Raw genomic sequence first — 16,834 nt, 5'->3', positions numbered from 1 at the left:
AGTTTGAATTAGTTGATTCATCATTCTGACTTTTAATCTCATAATTGTAATTTAGCATTTTGATTTTTTTCTGCATTATTACTAATAATGTTTACAATATTGTTTAAGTCTAAAAATATTTTAAGAAATATTTTTTTATTGGCGTCAACGAGCTTCCATACATACGAAAAACATGTCCTTGAGCAGAGGTAATTTAATTTGAAAGTTCACGCCCTGTTTGTGGCGCTTTTCCGCTGACCACGTGACTGACGGACAGCGGGGAGCTGGGTGAGGTCCCAGCCTATGACGTGGGCGCGTAAACACGGGAAAGGGCGAACACGGACATCGGTGTGTGTGGTCGATCGATCCGGATCAGTCCGGTGGTCTGACAGTGATCTGGGGTCTACTGAAAACATCAAAGGGGATCAGCTGGGCTTCATTTTGCAGCGTGTGGTTGGGCGGAGGAAGGATGCGTTGCCTGGTAACAGAGAACGGAGTGAGGATGAAAGCAGGCCAACCGTCGCTCTGAGTGAACGTCTTCCGCCGTAACGGTCCACATTTTCTTCTTTTAACAGTTCGGTTTAAATCTATTGTATCGAACCAGCAGCTTTTTAACTGATCAGCGGATAAAGGTGGTGATGCCTGAAGAATACACCGTGTACTGACCTCATTACACGCTGGGCATTTAAGATTTTTACGACATTTTAAAGCTGTAATACGCCTTTAAGAGGCTACATGAGGGATGCTTTAACCCCAACGGTCATTTTAACACGTTTAAGGCTAATATACCTAATTAATATGGATGGATACAGTGGTGGTTCCTAAAGCCCTTAAGATATTAAACTTATGTGTTTTTTGGTATAATAGGGATCACATAGTGCACTGTTTACCAAAATATTACCCACAGATTTCAGTTTATTTGAGTTTTAGTGCTATAAATCAGTCTAACTTCAAGAGTAGGACCCATAAATAATTACTTTTTACTTATTTAAACATAAGCTAGATTTTTAAAAATGTATTCTATCAGTTCTAATTTGGCAAAATCCAAACTTTGTATGCAGTTAGTGGAGATTTTAAGTCCAAGGTTGCGTTTTACAAAGTTTTATTGATATTTTATTGGCTTTTACTGACAGAATAAATAAATATAAGGCAGTTTTCTCCGCTCAACACTAGTGTCATACTTTAGTTTGTTTATGGGCTAATTAACAGGTGTTTTAAATACTAAAAACTCCAATTTGAAAGATTGTGTGGAGGGTTTTTCACAGAGATATTCTCCAGAAATGTCTGTTTATCTGGTTGGAATCAGTGCCAGCTTGCAGAGTGTTAAGTTGTTAAGTAAGCACAAGTCAAATTACACATCCTTTTGTCATTATTAATCCAGACAAATGCCATCATAAAGTAAATCTGTGCTCTTTTTGTGCAGTTTGCTAAGATTTTTATGCAATCATTTGTTCAAAATTGTGATTTTCAGGTCAAATAAAGAGTGTGTAATGAAATGAACGGGTTAATTACACATGCTGCAGCAATTTTAATTGTCCGCCTTAACAACCTGCCTGTGGTCTGTGGTTTAGGATGTGTGCCTGTAGTCTGCGTTGAGGGTGAAGCTGCCGTCATGCCGTGTACATGTGCAGAGTGGAGGAGGTGGATCCGCCCGCTGGTTCTGGTGCTTTATGCCCTCCTGCTGGTCGCTGTGCTGCCGCTCTGCATCTGGGAGCTGCAGAAGGACAAAGTACTGACACCTCCACCTGTGCTCATCTGTGGACCAAACATAGTCGCATGATCTCGTAGCCCCCTGTTCATGCTGTAATAAGCAGACTGTATATAAAAGATGGACTCATCTTTAGTAGTTTATCTGTTTTTTATCTTTAATGTATAAAAAGGGTGGAGTTTTATTTATGCAGTGTTCTCACTGCACAAAAAAACACAACAGTCCTGCAGTGACTAACTGTGATGTTGCAGGAAGGATGTTGGATACACTTTAAAGCCTGCGGTCTGTGTCTGCGTGCAGGTCGGCACTCACAGTAAAGCCTGGTTCATCGCTGGCGTCTTTGTGTTTCTGACCATCCCGATCTCGCTGTGGGGGATCCTGCAGCACATGGTGCACTACACACAGCCTGAGCTGCAGAAGCCCATCATCAGGTAAACACACACACACACACACATGCACTTCAGTTCTGTCTTCAAACACTCTAAATATCTCCACAGATACACTGAAGCAGGTCTGACAGAGTCTGACTTTAGGACTGTTGTATTTGACGTCAGCAACGAGGCGTCAGGTGTAAAAATGAAATAAGCTGCAGATTTCAAGCTGGATGCTGAAGTTGAAGGAAAAAGCAGAAAGTGGGTATTTTGTGCCTAAAAGCCTACTCTTGTTGGTAGCTATTAAATTTAATCTAATTTGAAAAGTCTAAAATTAGCTTCAGCAGTGAAGCTCTGAGGATGTTTTCCTCCATCTGTTATGCTGGGAACACTTCAGAAAGGCCAATGTGAGCAGCAGGGATGATTACAGCAAGATAAACCTGCCTCAGCATTTGATTTTTAATTAAAACAAACTTGGAACATTTATGAGTCTACCTTTCAAAATAAAAGTCTAAATCCAAATGTATCAGTAGATGTGAAATTGTTAGAATTACTTACTCCACACTATATTAAGATTTTTTTAGTCAAACAGGAGTTTGAAAAAAAATGATAAGAACAACTCTGAGCAGAGCTGCTGGTCTCCAGAGCTTGCAGTGGTTGGACTATGTGGCATAACTTACACAGACTGCATATAAACGTTGGATGTAGCCACTTTGACTTCACCCACTATTTTTTAATCTCTTGTTCTGAAGCGTTAACTTTAGCATTATGGTTGTTGCCATGTTGTTTTTGGGACTATAAGTGGCTGTGTGATGTTTAGTGGAGTGCTAACTTATGAGCTAAAGTTAGCTTGCTCTGTCTCTTTTCAACAGGATACTGTGGATGGTGCCGATCTACAGTTTGGACAGTGTGAGTCATTGTTACACACAAACGAACACAGACATCCAGCGACACAGACCCTTCAGTATTTTCTTCCTTTGCCGTGTTTATAACTCTTTTACACTTAATGAAATTCATCAAATTCTTTCCCTCATGTGACCTTTATGATTTCTGCTTGTTGAACGTCTTTCAGTGGCTGGCCCTGCGATATCCCAACCTGGCCATCTACGTGGACACGTGCAGGGAGTGCTACGAGGCCTACGTCATTTACAACTTCCTGGTTTTCCTGCTGAACTTCCTGAGTAACCAGTACCCCAGCCTGGTGCTCATGCTGGAGGTCCAGCAGCAGCAGCCACATCTGCCCCCGCTGTGCTGCTGCCCACCATGGCCCATGGGAGAGTAAGAAGAAGGGAGGTCACAGAGAGGGAGTTCAAAGTGTGTGATGAATGGATGCATGTTAAGTTTTTTCTCTCTCTGTCAGGGTGCTGCTGTTCAGGTGTAAGCTGGGAGTCCTGCAGTACACTGTGGTCAGACCAGTTACCACAGTGATAGCGCTGTGAGTTTTGTGCTATAACTGTAATGTTTTATAGCCTAATGTTTGTAACTGTAGCAGTAATACTTGATGTTGATTCCAGCTATTGGCTGTAGTCTTTCTGTTAGCTGTTGAAATATATCTATTTTTTCCAACATGATTAGTAATGCAGGATGAAACCTCTCCTTGTGTTTAGTGTGATAATTCAATCACTGCTAACCTACTTAGAGCAGCCGTGGCCCATTTTATCACCTAAAACTCTCCTGTGGTCCAAACAGACCTTTACTCAGAGCTGTGCTCATCACATGAGCCTAACAGAAAGTATTTTCTTTACTGCGTTTTCACTGATCTTCTGCTTGTTAAGGCTGTACAGAATCCTGCTGTTAGCAACCATGACATTTTTATTCAAACCTCATTCAACAGTTTTGATTTATAAGTGAAACAAAATGTTTTCATTATATATTATTTTATAAACATCACTGTCTTGATATTTTTACTTGAACTAGAAAATAATGTTCAAAATCAGTAATATTTAAAAAAAAAAACAGAATGAAAATCACCTCTGACTTGACTGAAAATGAAAATAAAAGCCATTTTTTCTACTGTAAAAATTTACAGTAACTTGTTTTTCCCACGTATGTATTCACAGCGATATCCACATGGAACAGTAGAGTACTGTACACCATTTTCTTTATTTTTCTACCTCAGTTTGGGAAAGTGTAGATGTTTTCATTTGTTTTGTAATCTGAGAGCAAACTGAAAAAACAGTGAAGTTTGTGACCTGCTAAAGTGACTGATTGCTTTTGTGTGCAGCATCTGTCAGCTCTGTGGGGTTTATGATGAAGCAAACTTCAGCTTCAGAAACGCCTGGTCCTACCTGGTCATAATCAACAACATATCACAGCTGGTAAAGACTCAGCGTCATCATCATCACAGAGCAGCAGTTTCGCATTCCCAGTGTGTCAAATACACCTGTTTCTGGTTGTTAGCACACCTGGTTACATCTGGATTATTGTGGGGTTTTTTGTATTTGAACATCTGGTATGAGACTGCATTACATCAGAGCATGTAGTACAAACATTAGCCCCCAGCCCGAAACTTACCTGAACCCTGTTTAACCTTTACACAGTTTTTTTTTAAGCCAGTATCCTTCAGAAAAAGTGAAAACTGATCGCTGAGGCTTTTTTTTTAGGTTATCTCAGTTAATACTAAATTTAAAATCTATGATTTCTGTGAACAAGAGATCAAGTAAAATTCCAAAATTATATTTTTGTTTCTTTCTCTGCAGTTTGCCATGTATTGTCTGGTGTTGCTCTATCGAGCTCTCAGGGAGGAGCTGATGCCCATCAGGCCTGTGGGGAAGTTCCTCTGTGTCAAACTGGTCGTGTTCGTCTCCTTCTGGTAAGAATGGGAGTGTGATTGTAATAGCTTTGGGTTTTGAGCCGTTTCATTTTTCCCTTTAAACAGATGCAGTGCTGATACATTCATTTTGTCTCCAGGCAGGCGGTTTTAATAGCACTGCTGGTGAAGGTTGGTGTGATCTCTGACAAACACACCTGGGACTGGGACAGCGTGGAGGCCGTGGCTACTGGTCTGCAGGTACAGATCATACTGCTGCATCAGTCAGCTGACCTTTGATTTATTTGTCTTCATGTTTAGATAACAGGTGAGATTTCCTGGACTTTTAGCAGAGATTAAAATTTAGCAACGTTCAGCTTTCTGTACAGATTAGAAGACAAATGAACTAAAAACAGTAAAAGCGATGAAAATAAATGCCACAGTGTTCAGATAAAGCATGAAAACTGAGTAGCAGAATAAAAAGAGGACTTTAATGACACTTGCTGATGGGTGCTGCAGAAAAACTGGCAAGAAACCAACAATAGCCCAAACATCAAGGAGTTGAACTAAAAATGCAAAAAATGAAGTATCACACCAAAAACAGAAGCAAAGTCACAAAATAATATGGAGAATTAGGTGAAATGAAGTACTGTAAACATCATTAGTGTGATATTAGGATCACACTCAGCAGCAGTGCAGTGTTTCCTAAGGCACTTTGTGAAAACAGTAAGGTACACTGAAAACTTTGAGGGTCCAGGAAGAAGAAGAAGAAGACTGAGCAGCAGGGAGGGATTTAAACAGGTACATCCTCGAAATATGACAGAAAAGCTGCCTGATATCAGACAGAACTCTGACTCTCACATCTGGAATCAAACCAACACAAAAGATGATGGAAAAGTAAACCATTCAGTACAAATTTGTATATATTTCTGGTCTTTCTGCATGAATTGATGGAACAGCTAAAATGAAACAGGATGAAACATCAGAAAAACTGACTTCTTAAGGTGAAATGACTGCAAGAGGCACACAAAAACACAAGGCACAAAAAAAGGAAATCAATATTTTTTTAAAAACAGTTAAACACATTTTACGCTGCTGTTTCTATTCTGAAAGATAACTGAGTTTTTACTCATATAGGACTTCATCATCTGCATAGAGATGTTTCTGGCTGCCATCGCTCACCACTATACCTTCACCTACAAGCCCTATGTACAGGTAACCTTATCTATCTATCTATCTATCTATCTATCTATCTATCTATCTATCTATCTATCTATCTATCTATCTATCTATCTATCTATCTATCTATCTATCTATCTATCTATCTATCTATCTATCTATCTATCTATCTATCTATCTATCTATCTATCTATCTGTCTATCTGTCTATCTATCTGTCTATCTGTTTCTGTCCATCAGGAAGCAGAGGAGGGGTCGTGTTTTGACAGCTTTTTGGCCATGTGGGATTTCTCTGATATAAGAGCTGATGTCAGTGAGCAGGTCCGCCATGTTGGTGAGTGTCTGACTCAGAAATCATCACAGTATGTGGAAATGACACTGAAGCAGTTTGTTGAGGAACACATCAGTGATTGGAAATGGGGCTAAACTGCTTTTGGTGCTACTGTTCTCTCTGTTTTAGATGTTCTTACAGTTTTTCTCAGTTGCTTTGGTGCGTTTCTCAGAACACCATTAACATTTGCACAGCAGTTAGTGCATTTCCCAAAACAATTAGTGCAAACTGCAAAACCTAGTGGATAGCCTGCAAAAGCACGTCACATGCACAGAATTGATTATCCATACCTCAAAAGCAAGTATCCATGTCAATGAAACTGTCAGTGCCATCAAAATGAAAAGTCTTGACACCATCTTTATGAACAAGATAGTCAAATGGCATTGTCATGTTTCCACTATGACAGTTTATAATTTCAGTGTTTCCCATTGCAAAAACAATTGGTGACACCTGAAAATGCTGATGACAGCACTATGGCCTACCTGTACAGCCATCTGAAATGTGCAGTAAAGTCACTGTAGATGTTATGGGAGTCTTGGGAGTAACTGAGACACTGAATACGTACGTTTCACATTTCCATTGTGTAGAAGTGTTTGTAATCCTACAGAATTGTGCAAAAGAAAAATATGCTACAGTCACTTGTTCACTGTAGAATACATGTAAACATAAAATCACCCATTTGGTAGAGTTGTGCACTAATGTGAACAATAAACAGCACATGTAACAGTACAGTAAATCATGCTGGCACATCCAGACGTTCCTGTCTGTCTGGCCACATATTTTCATCTACATCACAACAGATGTTATCCCTCGCAATGCAGCGAGGAAAGTATCTCCTGGAGTGGCGAATCCATCCTCTGCAGGACCCTGCTGTGATGTCGTCACATGCTGCATCCATGGCTGCTAGCAGGGCCATTTGCTCATGTGGATGACGGTCATAAACTTTCCACCTCCAGGCAGAGAAAAACTCCTCTATTGGATTAAGGAATGGGGAATATGGAGGGAGATATTCAACCAGAATTCTGTCATGTGCTGCAAACCACTCTCTGACCTGATGGGAGTGGTGAAAACGGACATTATCCCAGACAACAACATACTTGCTGAGTTGGCCTCCACCTCTCTCATTCTCAGGGACTAGGTCCCTGTAAAGAGTGTCTAAAAATGTCAGGAGATGTTGGGTATTGTATGGACCAAGAAGGGGGACATGGGTGAGGACGCCGTTGTCTGAGATGGCTGCACACATGGTAATATTCCCTCCGCGCTGACCAGGGACTTCAGTGGTTGCCCTCTGTCCAATGCGATTTCTTCCACGCCTTCTGCCTTTGGCCAGATTGAAATCTGCCTCATCAACATATATGAATGTGTGCAGTGTTTCCCTGGCTTCCAGCTCCAGTACACGCTTTAGAGAGAGACAGAAATGCAATGTCACAATATGCCTGTGTACAGTAACAAACAGTAATGCATGCATTTGGTAAAACACATTGTAGAGTATGTGCTGTGGAATTGCAAGTGTACTGCATGAAACTACGAAGTACTGTAAAACAGTTTGCAGTGCAGAACATAGAAGACCAGCTTTACCTGCACATACTGGTGACGGATCTCCTTCACCCTGTCACTGTTTCGTTCAAATGGCACTTTATACAATTGCTTCATGTGGATTTCATTTTTCTTGAGTACTCTGTCAATTGTTGAAATTGAAACAGATTCAATATGGCCAAATACCGTGTAATTCTCTATGACAGCGCTTTGTATGTCTCTCAGCTTTATTGCATTGTTTGCAATGACCATTGCACAAATGGCTTCTTCTTGCTGTGGGGTAAAAAGGGGCCCTCTTCCGCCTCCGCGAGGTTGTCTTACAATCCTATGTGGTGCAGAGTGAACTTTTTGTGAAATTGCAAATACAGTACAGTAACATGTGATGTGTCTGAGATGGCACAGTACAGTACAGTGTATTACTGTTTGCATACCTGTTTTCCCTACGGAATGTTTGAATGATTGAACTGACAGTAGTTCTTCCAATATTGGGTTGCACCCTTCGACCAGCCTCCTCCATGGTGAGGCCGTGATTGACAACATGGTCCACAATTGTAGCCCTTATTTCATTAGGAATCCGCCTATATCTGCCTCTTCTCCCTCTTCCCCTTCCCCTTCCTCCCCGCATCCTCACCCCTCTTCCACGGTGCTGATCTTCCATTTTGTGTCACAGAAGTGTAGAAATGGTACACACTAGCTCCTGCGCAGTTTATATATGCTTGCCAATTGGGGATTCACAGGATTCATCCATAATTGACAGTGAACAAGTTGTTTGTCATTGGTTACAACTAAACTTTCACACGCCTCCTCATGAGTGACAGCTGTAATTCACCTGAGATCAATTGTTCAATTTCGGAGACATTTCCAGGAAAAATGATACAGAAAGGTATAGGATTTGCTTGACAGATGGCCAATATTTGGCATGTGATAACTAGTTCAACAATTTTGTGTGTGATGACTCAAGCAATGGATGTATGACTATTAGTTTTATTGGGAACGACTATTCAGCATCCATAGGTATGATTACTTTTGACTGACATGACATAAGCAAATGGAAATGTCAGAAAGCAGCAGGGAAATGTATGGAAGCAACTGATTCATGTCCAAAATCATTTGCAGTTTGTTCAGAGAGAGGAGAAATTGCTACTATGATGTGCACAAATGACTGAGTGTTGTGGAGGTTGAACTAATAGTTATGAGAATTTCAATTCTGATCTGAGAAACGCACCAAAGCGACTGAGAAAAACTGTAATTTTGAGTGTAGAAAAAGGGAAAAAAGACACTGCAGCTGTTACATGTTTGTTTCCTCCCTCCCCGCTCAGGTCGGACGTTCCTGGGTCGTCCCAACAAGATGTATTTCGGTGCTGCGGCTCGACCCGAGCACACTGAGCACACCGGCCTCCTCGCAGCCACCTCGCAGGACCCCATCGCCGTGGCAGCCACGTCGATGCCCACCTCCCCTTCGTCAAGTGGGCGCTATCAGGGGCTCGGCCACACCACGGCACCCCACTCTATCTCCGCTCCTGCTGGGTTCACGTCCTCGTCTTGGGATGAAGACAGCGAAGGGTCTCCTCCACAGGCGGGTGGAGCCCAATAACAACAGGGACGTACAGCAAAGAGGAGAGAAAGAGACTCTCAGTTTCTGTATTCAAATCTAAAACAAACTATAAACATGAACTCTTCTGAACTTTCTGCACTTACGTTTAAAAAAAAAAACGAAGCCAAGCATACAAGCATACTGTAACGTTAAAGCCATGTTTGTTGGAAATCTTTGGTATTTAAAAATAACTACTCAGATTTCAATGTCTGAATATGTATTTTGATGTCAAATGATGTAATTTTGATAAATGTATCTGTCGCGTGTGAAGGAAAAGGATTGGAGAGTTTTCAGCAGGTTATTCGAGCTAGCTTTGACTATTTCTTCTAACTTATTATACATAAATAAACAGACTGTGCTATGAGCAATCACAAGTGTAGTCCTGTACCTCTGATAACTCAAAAACATCCCTTAACTATCTGAAGAACAAACATCAGCATAGTAATATGTCTGTGAAGGTTCTCAGTCATCCAGGTCATCGTAGTCAAAGGAGCTTGCTAAGAAAAGCATCTGGACTTCTTTAAGTTGCTTGAAGACGTTTCACCTCTCATCCGAGAAGCTTCTTCAGTTCTAAGGTCAAATGGTGGAGAGTCCCAGATTTAAACCTAGTGGGAGTATCCCCCCGCAGAGGGACAAAAGGACCCCCCGATGATCCTCTAATCGGCTGAGCCAAGGTGTGAAACTGGGTGTGGGTCCCAATCAGCCAGAGTTTCGGGTGAGCTCTTTGTGAAACCTGGCCCCACCTTATCATGCGAATTCCTGAGGTCAGATGGCCCAGGATATGAGTGGGCGTTAAGGCGTCTGGGGAGGGAACTCAAAACTGGATTATAGATGCTATCTATAATCCAGTTTTGAGTTCCCTATTATAGATTCTATCTCCTCCAGAAGCAGCTGAAAGGTGCTTCCACAAACGGTGACAGTCTCCCAGCATAATGTGTAGTGCCCAGACTAGAGTTGGTCCTTAATGTCTCGTATGCGCAGTGATTCTACCACAGGGTCTTGTTGTAGTTGGCATGCCCAGAAACCCATGAAGGCGAGGCGTCCTTTTTAGATCCGCCAGAGTTAAAGGTCTATATGACAAGATGAAGCTACAATCCCCAACCGACAAAGGGGAATTAGCTCAAATGGGAGAGAGCTCGCTTAGCATGCGAGAGGTAGCGGGATCGATACCCGCATTCTCCAGTGACCATTTGCACATCCCCGAGTAGCCCACCAGCAAATTCTGCAGCCAATCCATTGGTTTTGTCTCATTATGTCTATGACTTTACTCATTATACTCACTTTTCAAGGCTTTGTGTCATCACTTCAGGGAAGCATTCAAAGGAAAAGGAAGGAAAAGAAAAAGTAATGTTGTCGTGTAAATAAGAATGCTAGGGGTGCTAGACCAATGGCAAAGGAAAAGCCTTATAGTGAGTTCAAGGTGAGCCTTGACACTAAGCATGGAGAAAGGGACTTGTACCAATTGGTATGGCAGAGAGATGAAGCTGGAAAGGATGGACAGCAGTTTAAAGTCATTAAGGGTGGAAATGGTAATGTGCTAACAAGGGAAGGAGTACTTTGAAGGGAAGATGTGGGTGGAGACCAAATAAAGGGGTGATTTGTGACACCAGGATAGCAGCAGGTGTGAAAGGCAAGCTTTACAGGACGGTGGTGAGAACTGCTCTGATGTATTGTTTTATGACTGTGGCACGGAGGAAAAGACGAGAGGCCGAGATGGAGTTGTCAGAGTTGAAGATGGTAAGTTTTTTTATGTTGGGAGTGTCCAGGATGGAAAAAGATTAGAACTGACTATGTCAGAGGGACAGCTGCGGTTGAGCGGTTTGGAGACAAAGTTAGACCGGTAAGGCTGCGGTGGTTTGGAAATGTGCAGAGGAGGAAAATAAGATATACTGGGAAAAGGGTGTAAAATATGGAGCTGCTAGGCAGGAGGAAAAGAAAAATACAGAAGAGAAAGTTCATGGATCTAGTTGAGGAGGACATGAAGAGGGTTGCTGTGACAGAGGAGAATGCTAGGGGCAGGGTGAGATGGAGGCAGATGATCCACTCTGGCAACCCCCAAGAAGAACAGGCTCAAAGAAGAAGCCAGCATCACTCCAGGCTTCTACCAAAGTGTTACGCAGCCCCTCGTGGGGGATCTGGAGTAGATTTCCCTGCGTCGATACACTAGCGCTCAGCTCGCATTTTGTCCATCCAGACTACATGGTCACAGAATAAATTCCCAATTCTGCTGGCAAAGAAGCTGCAGCCACGAGATGAGGTGGCCGAGAGGTTAAGGCGATGGACTGCTAATCCATTGTGCTCTGCACGCGTGGGTTCGAATCCCATCCTCGTCGAGTCCTCTTTCTACTTATCTTAATGCATGTTGTGAGATTGGCTGCCAAAGTAGGCATGATGCAATGCCTAAGCTCTTCTTTGGCTCAGTACTCCCTATAGTTCACCATGTGGTCTTGTTGCACAGGTCACGTTAAAGAGAATGGTCTGCTAATACAATGGCCAAAAGATACTTTGTTTCCAGAATAGTCAGTACTCCAAACGAACGCATGTGGCTTCCTTTGGCAAATGTTTATTTGCACGTCTCCTCTGAGTACCTTTCAGGTACTGTCAGGTTAACGCTGGCTTTAAACCTCATCAGTGTTTGTCCATCTGAGGTGATTGTCTCCCCTCTTACCTTCACAATACTGGCCGATGGCAGCCAAGAGTCACGCAGCAATGCCCCCAGTCCAGTCTGACATCTCTTTTTCTCCAGAAGCAGCTGAAAGGTGCTTCCACAAACGGTGACAGTCTCCCAGCATAATGTGTAGTGCCCAGACTAGAGTTGGTCCTTAATGTCTCGTATGCGCAGTGATTCTACCACGGGGTCTTGTTGTAGTTGGCATGCCCAGAAACCCATGAAGGCGAGGCGTCCTTTTTAGATCCGCCGGAGTTAAAGGTCCATATGACAAGATGAAGCTACAATCCCCAACCGACAAAGGGGAATTAGCTCAAATGGGAGAGCGCTCGCTTAGCATGCGAGAGGTAGCGGGATCGATACCTGCATTCTCCAGTGACCCTTTGCACATCCCCGAGATGCCCACCAGCAAATTCTGCATCCAATCCATTGGCTTTGTCTCATTATGTCTATGACTTTACTCATTATACTCACTTTTCAAGGCTTTGTGTCATCACTTCAGGGAAGCATTCAAAGGAAAAGGAAGGAAAAGAAAAAGTAATGTTGTCGTGTAAATAAGAATGCTAGGGGTGCTAGACCAATGGCAAAGGAAAAGCCTTATAGTGAGTTCAAGGTGAGCCTTGACACTAAGCATGGAGAAAGGGACTTGTACCAATTGGTATGGCAGAGAGATGAAGCTGGAAAGGATGGACAGCAGTTTAAAGTCATTAAGGGTGGAAATGGTAATGTGCTAACAAGGGAAGGAGTACTTTGAAGGGAAGATGTGGGTGGAGACCAAATAAAGGGGTGATTGTGACACCAGGATAGCAGCAGGTGTGAAAGGCAAGCTTTACAGGACGGTGGTGAGAACTGCTCTGATGTATTGTTTTATGACTGTGGCACGGAGGAAAAGACGAGAGGCCGAGATGGAGTTGTCAGAGTTGAAGATGGTAAGTTTTTTTATGTTGGGAGTGTCCAGGATGGAAAAAGATTAGAACTGACTATGTCAGAGGGACAGCTGGGGTTGAGCGGTTTGGAGACAAAGTTAGACCGGTAAGGCTGCGGTGGTTTGGAAATGTGCAGAGGAGGAAAATAAGATATACTGGGAAAAGGGTGTAAAATATGGAGCTGCTAGGCAGGAGGAAAAGAAAAATACAGAAGAGAAAGTTCATGGATCTAGTTGAGGAGGACATGAAGAGGGTTGCTGTGACAGAGGAGAATGCTAGGGGCAGGGTGAGATGGAGGCAGATGATCCACTCTGGCAACCCCCAAGAAGAACAGGCTCAAAGAAGAAGCCAGCATCACTCCAGGCTTCTACCAAAGTGTTACGCAGCCCCTCGTGGGGGATCTGGAGTAGATTTCCCTGCGTCGATACACTAGCGCTCAGCTCGCATTTTGTCCATCTAGACTACATGGTCACAGAATAAATTCCCAATTCTGCTGGCAAAGAAGCTGCAGCCACGAGATTAGGTGGCCGAGAGGTTAAGGCGATGGACTGCTAATCCATTGTGCTCTACACGCGTGGGTTCGAATCCCATCCTCGTCGAGTCCTCTTTATACTTATCTTAATGCATGTTGTGAGATTGGCTGCCAAAGTAGGCATGATGCAATGCCTCAGCTCTTCTTTGGCTCAGTACTCCCTATAGTTCACCATGTGGTCTTGTTGCACAGGTCACGTTAAAGAGAATGGTCTGCTAATACAATGGCCAAAAGATACTTTGTTTCCAGAATAGTCAGTACTCCAAACGAACGCATGTGGCTTCCTTTGGCAAATGTTTATTTGCACGTCTCCTCTGAGTACCTTTCAGGTACTGTCAGGCTAACGCTGGCTTTAAACCTCATCAGTGTTTGTCCATCTGAGGTGATTGTCTCCCCTCTTACCTTCACAATACTGGCCGATGGCAGCCAAGAGTTACGCAGCAATGCCCCCAGTCCAGTCTGACATCTCTTTTTCTCCAGAAGCAGCTGAAAGGTGCTTCCACAAACGGTGACAGTCTCCCAGCATAATGTGTAGTGCCCAGACTAGAGTTGGTCCTTAATGTCTCGTATGCGCAGTGATTCTACCACGGGGTCTTGTTGTAGTTGGCATGCCCAGAAACCCATGAAGGCGAGGCGTCCTTTTTAGATCCGCCGGAGTTAAAGGTCCATATGACAAGATGAAGCTACAATCCCCAACCGACAAAGGGGAATTAGCTCAAATGGGAGAGCGCTCGCTTCGCATGCGAGAGGTAGCGGGATCGATACCCGCATTCTCCAGTGACCCTTTGCACATCCCCGAGCAGCCCACCAGCAGGTTCTGTAGCCAATCCATTGGTTTTGTCTTATTATGTCTATGACTTTACTCATTATACTCACTTTTCAAGGCTTTGTGTCATCACTTCAGGGAAGCATTCAAAGGAAAAGGAAGGAAAAGAAAAAGTAATGTTGTCGTGTAAATAAGAATGCTAGGGGTGCTAGACCAATGGCAAAGGAAAAGCCTTATAGTGAGTTCAAGGTGAGCCTTGACACTAAGCATGGAGAAAGGGACTTGTACCAATTGGTATGGCAGAGAGATGAAGCTGGAAAGGATGGACAGCAGTTTAAAGTTATTAAGGGTGGAAATGGTAATGTGCTAACAAGGGAAGGAGTACTTTGAAGGGAAGATGTGGGTGGAGACCAAATAAAGGGGTGATTGTGACACCAGGATAGCAGCAGGTGTGAAAGGCAAGCTTTACAGGACGGTGGTGAGAACTGCTCTGATGTATTGTTTTATGACTGTGGCACGGAGGAAAAGACGAGAGGCCGAGATGGAGTTGTCAGAGTTGAAGATGGTAAGTTTTTTTATGTTGGGAGTGTCCAGGATGGAAAAAGATTAGAACTGACTATGTCAGAGGGACAGCTGGGGTTGAGCGGTTTGGAGACAAAGTTAGACCGGTAAGGCTGCGGTGGTTTGGAAATGTGCAGAGGAGGAAAATAAGATATACTGGGAAAAGGGTGTAAAATATGGAGCTGCTAGGCAGGAGGAAAAGAAAAATACAGAAGAGAAAGTTCATGGATCTAGTTGAGGAGGACATGAAGAGGGTTGCTGTGACAGAGGAGAATGCTAGGGGCAGGGTGAGATGGAGGCAGATGATCCACTCTGGCAACCCCCAAGAAGAACAGGCTCAAAGAAGAAGCCAGCATCACTCCAGGCTTCTACCAAAGTGTTACGCAGCCCCTCGTGGGGGATCTGGAGTAGATTTCCCTGCGTCGATACACTAGCGCTCAGCTCGCATTTTGTCCATCCAGACTACATGGTCACAGAATAAATTCCCAATTCTGCTGGCAAAGAAGCTGCAGCCACGAGATTAGGTGGCCGAGAGGTTAAGGCGATGGACTGCTAATCCATTGTCCTCTGCACGCGTGGGTTCGAATCCCATCCTCGTCGAGTCCTCTTTCTACTTATCTTAATGCATGTTGTGAGATTGGCTGCCAAAGTAGGCATGATGCAATACCTCAGCTCTTCTTTGGCTCAGTACTCCCTATAGTTCACCATGTGGTCTTGTTGCACAGGTCACGTTAAAGAGAATGGTCTGCTAATACAATGGCCAAAAGATACTTTGTTTCCAGAATAGTCAGTGCTCCAAACGAACGCATGTGGCTTCCTTTGGCAAATGTTTATTTGCACGTCTCCTCTGAGTACCTTTCAGGTACTGTCAGGTTAACGCTGGCTTTAAACCTCATCAGTGTTTGTCCATCTGAGGTGATTGTCTCCCCTCTTACCTTCACAATACTGGCCGATGGCAGCCAAGAGTCACGCAGCAATGCCCCCAGTCCAGTCTGACATCTCTTTTTCTCCAGAAGCAGCTGAAAGGTGCTTCCACAAACGGTGACAGTCTCCCAGCATAATGTGTAGTGCCCAGACTAGAGTTGGTCCTTAATGTCTCGTATGCGCAGTGATTCTACCACGGGGTCTTGTTGTAGTTGGCATGCCCAGAAACCCATGAAGGCGAGGCGTCCTTTTTAGATCCGCCGGAGTTAAAGGTCCATATGACAAGATGAAGCTACAATCCCCAACCGTCAAAGGGGAATTATCTCAAATGGGAGAGCGCTCGCTTAGCATGCGAGAGGTAGCGGGATCGATACCCGCATTCTCCAGTGACCTTTTGCACATCCCCGAGATGCCCACCAGCAAATTCTGCATCCAATCCATTGGTTTTGTCTCATTATGTCTATGACTTTACTCATTATACTCACTTTTCAAGGCTTTGTGTCATCACTTCAGGGAAGCATTCAAAGGAAAAGGAAGGAAAAGAAAAAGTAATGTTGTCGTGTAAATAAGAATGCTAGGGTTGCTAGACCAATGGCAAAGGAAAAGCCTTATAGTGAGTTCAAGGTGAGCCTTGACACTAAGCATGGAGAAAGGGACTTGTACCAATTGGTATGGCAGAGAGATGAAGCTGGAAAGGATGGACAGCAGTTTAAAGTTATTAAGGGTGGAAATGGTAATGTGCTAACAAGGGAAGGAGTACTTTGAAGGGAAGATGTGGGTGGAGACCAAATAAAGGGGTGATTGTGACACCAGGATAGCAGCAGGTGTGAAAGGCAAGCTTTACAGGACGGTGGTGAGAACTGCTCTGATGTATTGTTTTATGACTGTGGCACGGAGGAAAAGACGAGAGGCCGAGATGGAGTTGTCAGAGTTGAAGATGGTAAGTTTTTTTATGTTGGGAGTGTCCAGGATGGAAAAAGATTAGAACTGACTATGTCAGAGGGACAGCTG

At 43.5% G+C, this 16,834-nt stretch overlaps 1 protein-coding gene and 1 long non-coding RNA gene across 4 annotated transcripts in view; one reads left to right on the top strand and one right to left on the bottom strand.

The window, feature by feature from the left end:
• LOC308401828 overlaps nucleotides 1–16,834 on the bottom strand; it is a 226,244-nt gene that overhangs the window by 61,056 nt on the left and 148,354 nt on the right. The window lies entirely within an intron of this gene.
• On the top strand, nucleotides 257–9,807 carry LOC308401133 (transmembrane protein 184C-like). 3 transcript variants are annotated; one of them, XM_080889231.1, is made up of 12 exons: nucleotides 257–524; nucleotides 1,551–1,708; nucleotides 1,988–2,118; nucleotides 2,931–2,967; nucleotides 3,131–3,336; nucleotides 3,419–3,493; nucleotides 4,283–4,376; nucleotides 4,758–4,870; nucleotides 4,969–5,068; nucleotides 5,945–6,022; nucleotides 6,226–6,319; nucleotides 9,172–9,807. In XM_080889231.1, exons 2-12 carry the CDS (start codon nucleotides 1,592–1,594, stop codon nucleotides 9,444–9,446), a joined length of 1,320 nt encoding a protein of 439 aa, XP_080745357.1. In that variant the 5' UTR covers nucleotides 257–524; nucleotides 1,551–1,591; the 3' UTR covers nucleotides 9,447–9,807. The 3 variants fall into 3 exon arrangements, with proteins under 3 accessions (XP_080745357.1, XP_080745356.1, XP_080745358.1); XM_080889230.1 differs by having other exon boundaries at nucleotides 257–530; XM_080889232.1 differs by having other exon boundaries at nucleotides 257–553.

This window comes from Rhamphochromis sp. 'chilingali', assembly GCF_963969265.1.
Source record: "Rhamphochromis sp. 'chilingali' genome assembly, chromosome: 1".
NCBI classification, from domain to species: Eukaryota; Metazoa; Chordata; class Actinopteri; order Cichliformes; family Cichlidae; genus Rhamphochromis; species Rhamphochromis sp. 'chilingali'.
This window is presented reverse-complemented; position numbering and strand designations above follow the sequence as displayed.

Coding starts and splice junctions, on each gene's coding strand:
- LOC308401133 (XM_080889231.1), top strand. CDS start 1,592: ATGCCGTGTACATGTGCAGAGTGGAGGAGGTGGATCCGCCCGCTGGTT. Junction 4,377..4,757: donor TCAACAACATATCACAGCTG/GTAAAGACTCAG, acceptor CTTTCTCTGCAG/TTTGCCATGTATTGTCTGGT. Junction 6,320..9,171: donor TGAGCAGGTCCGCCATGTTG/GTGAGTGTCTGA, acceptor CTCCCCGCTCAG/GTCGGACGTTCCTGGGTCGT.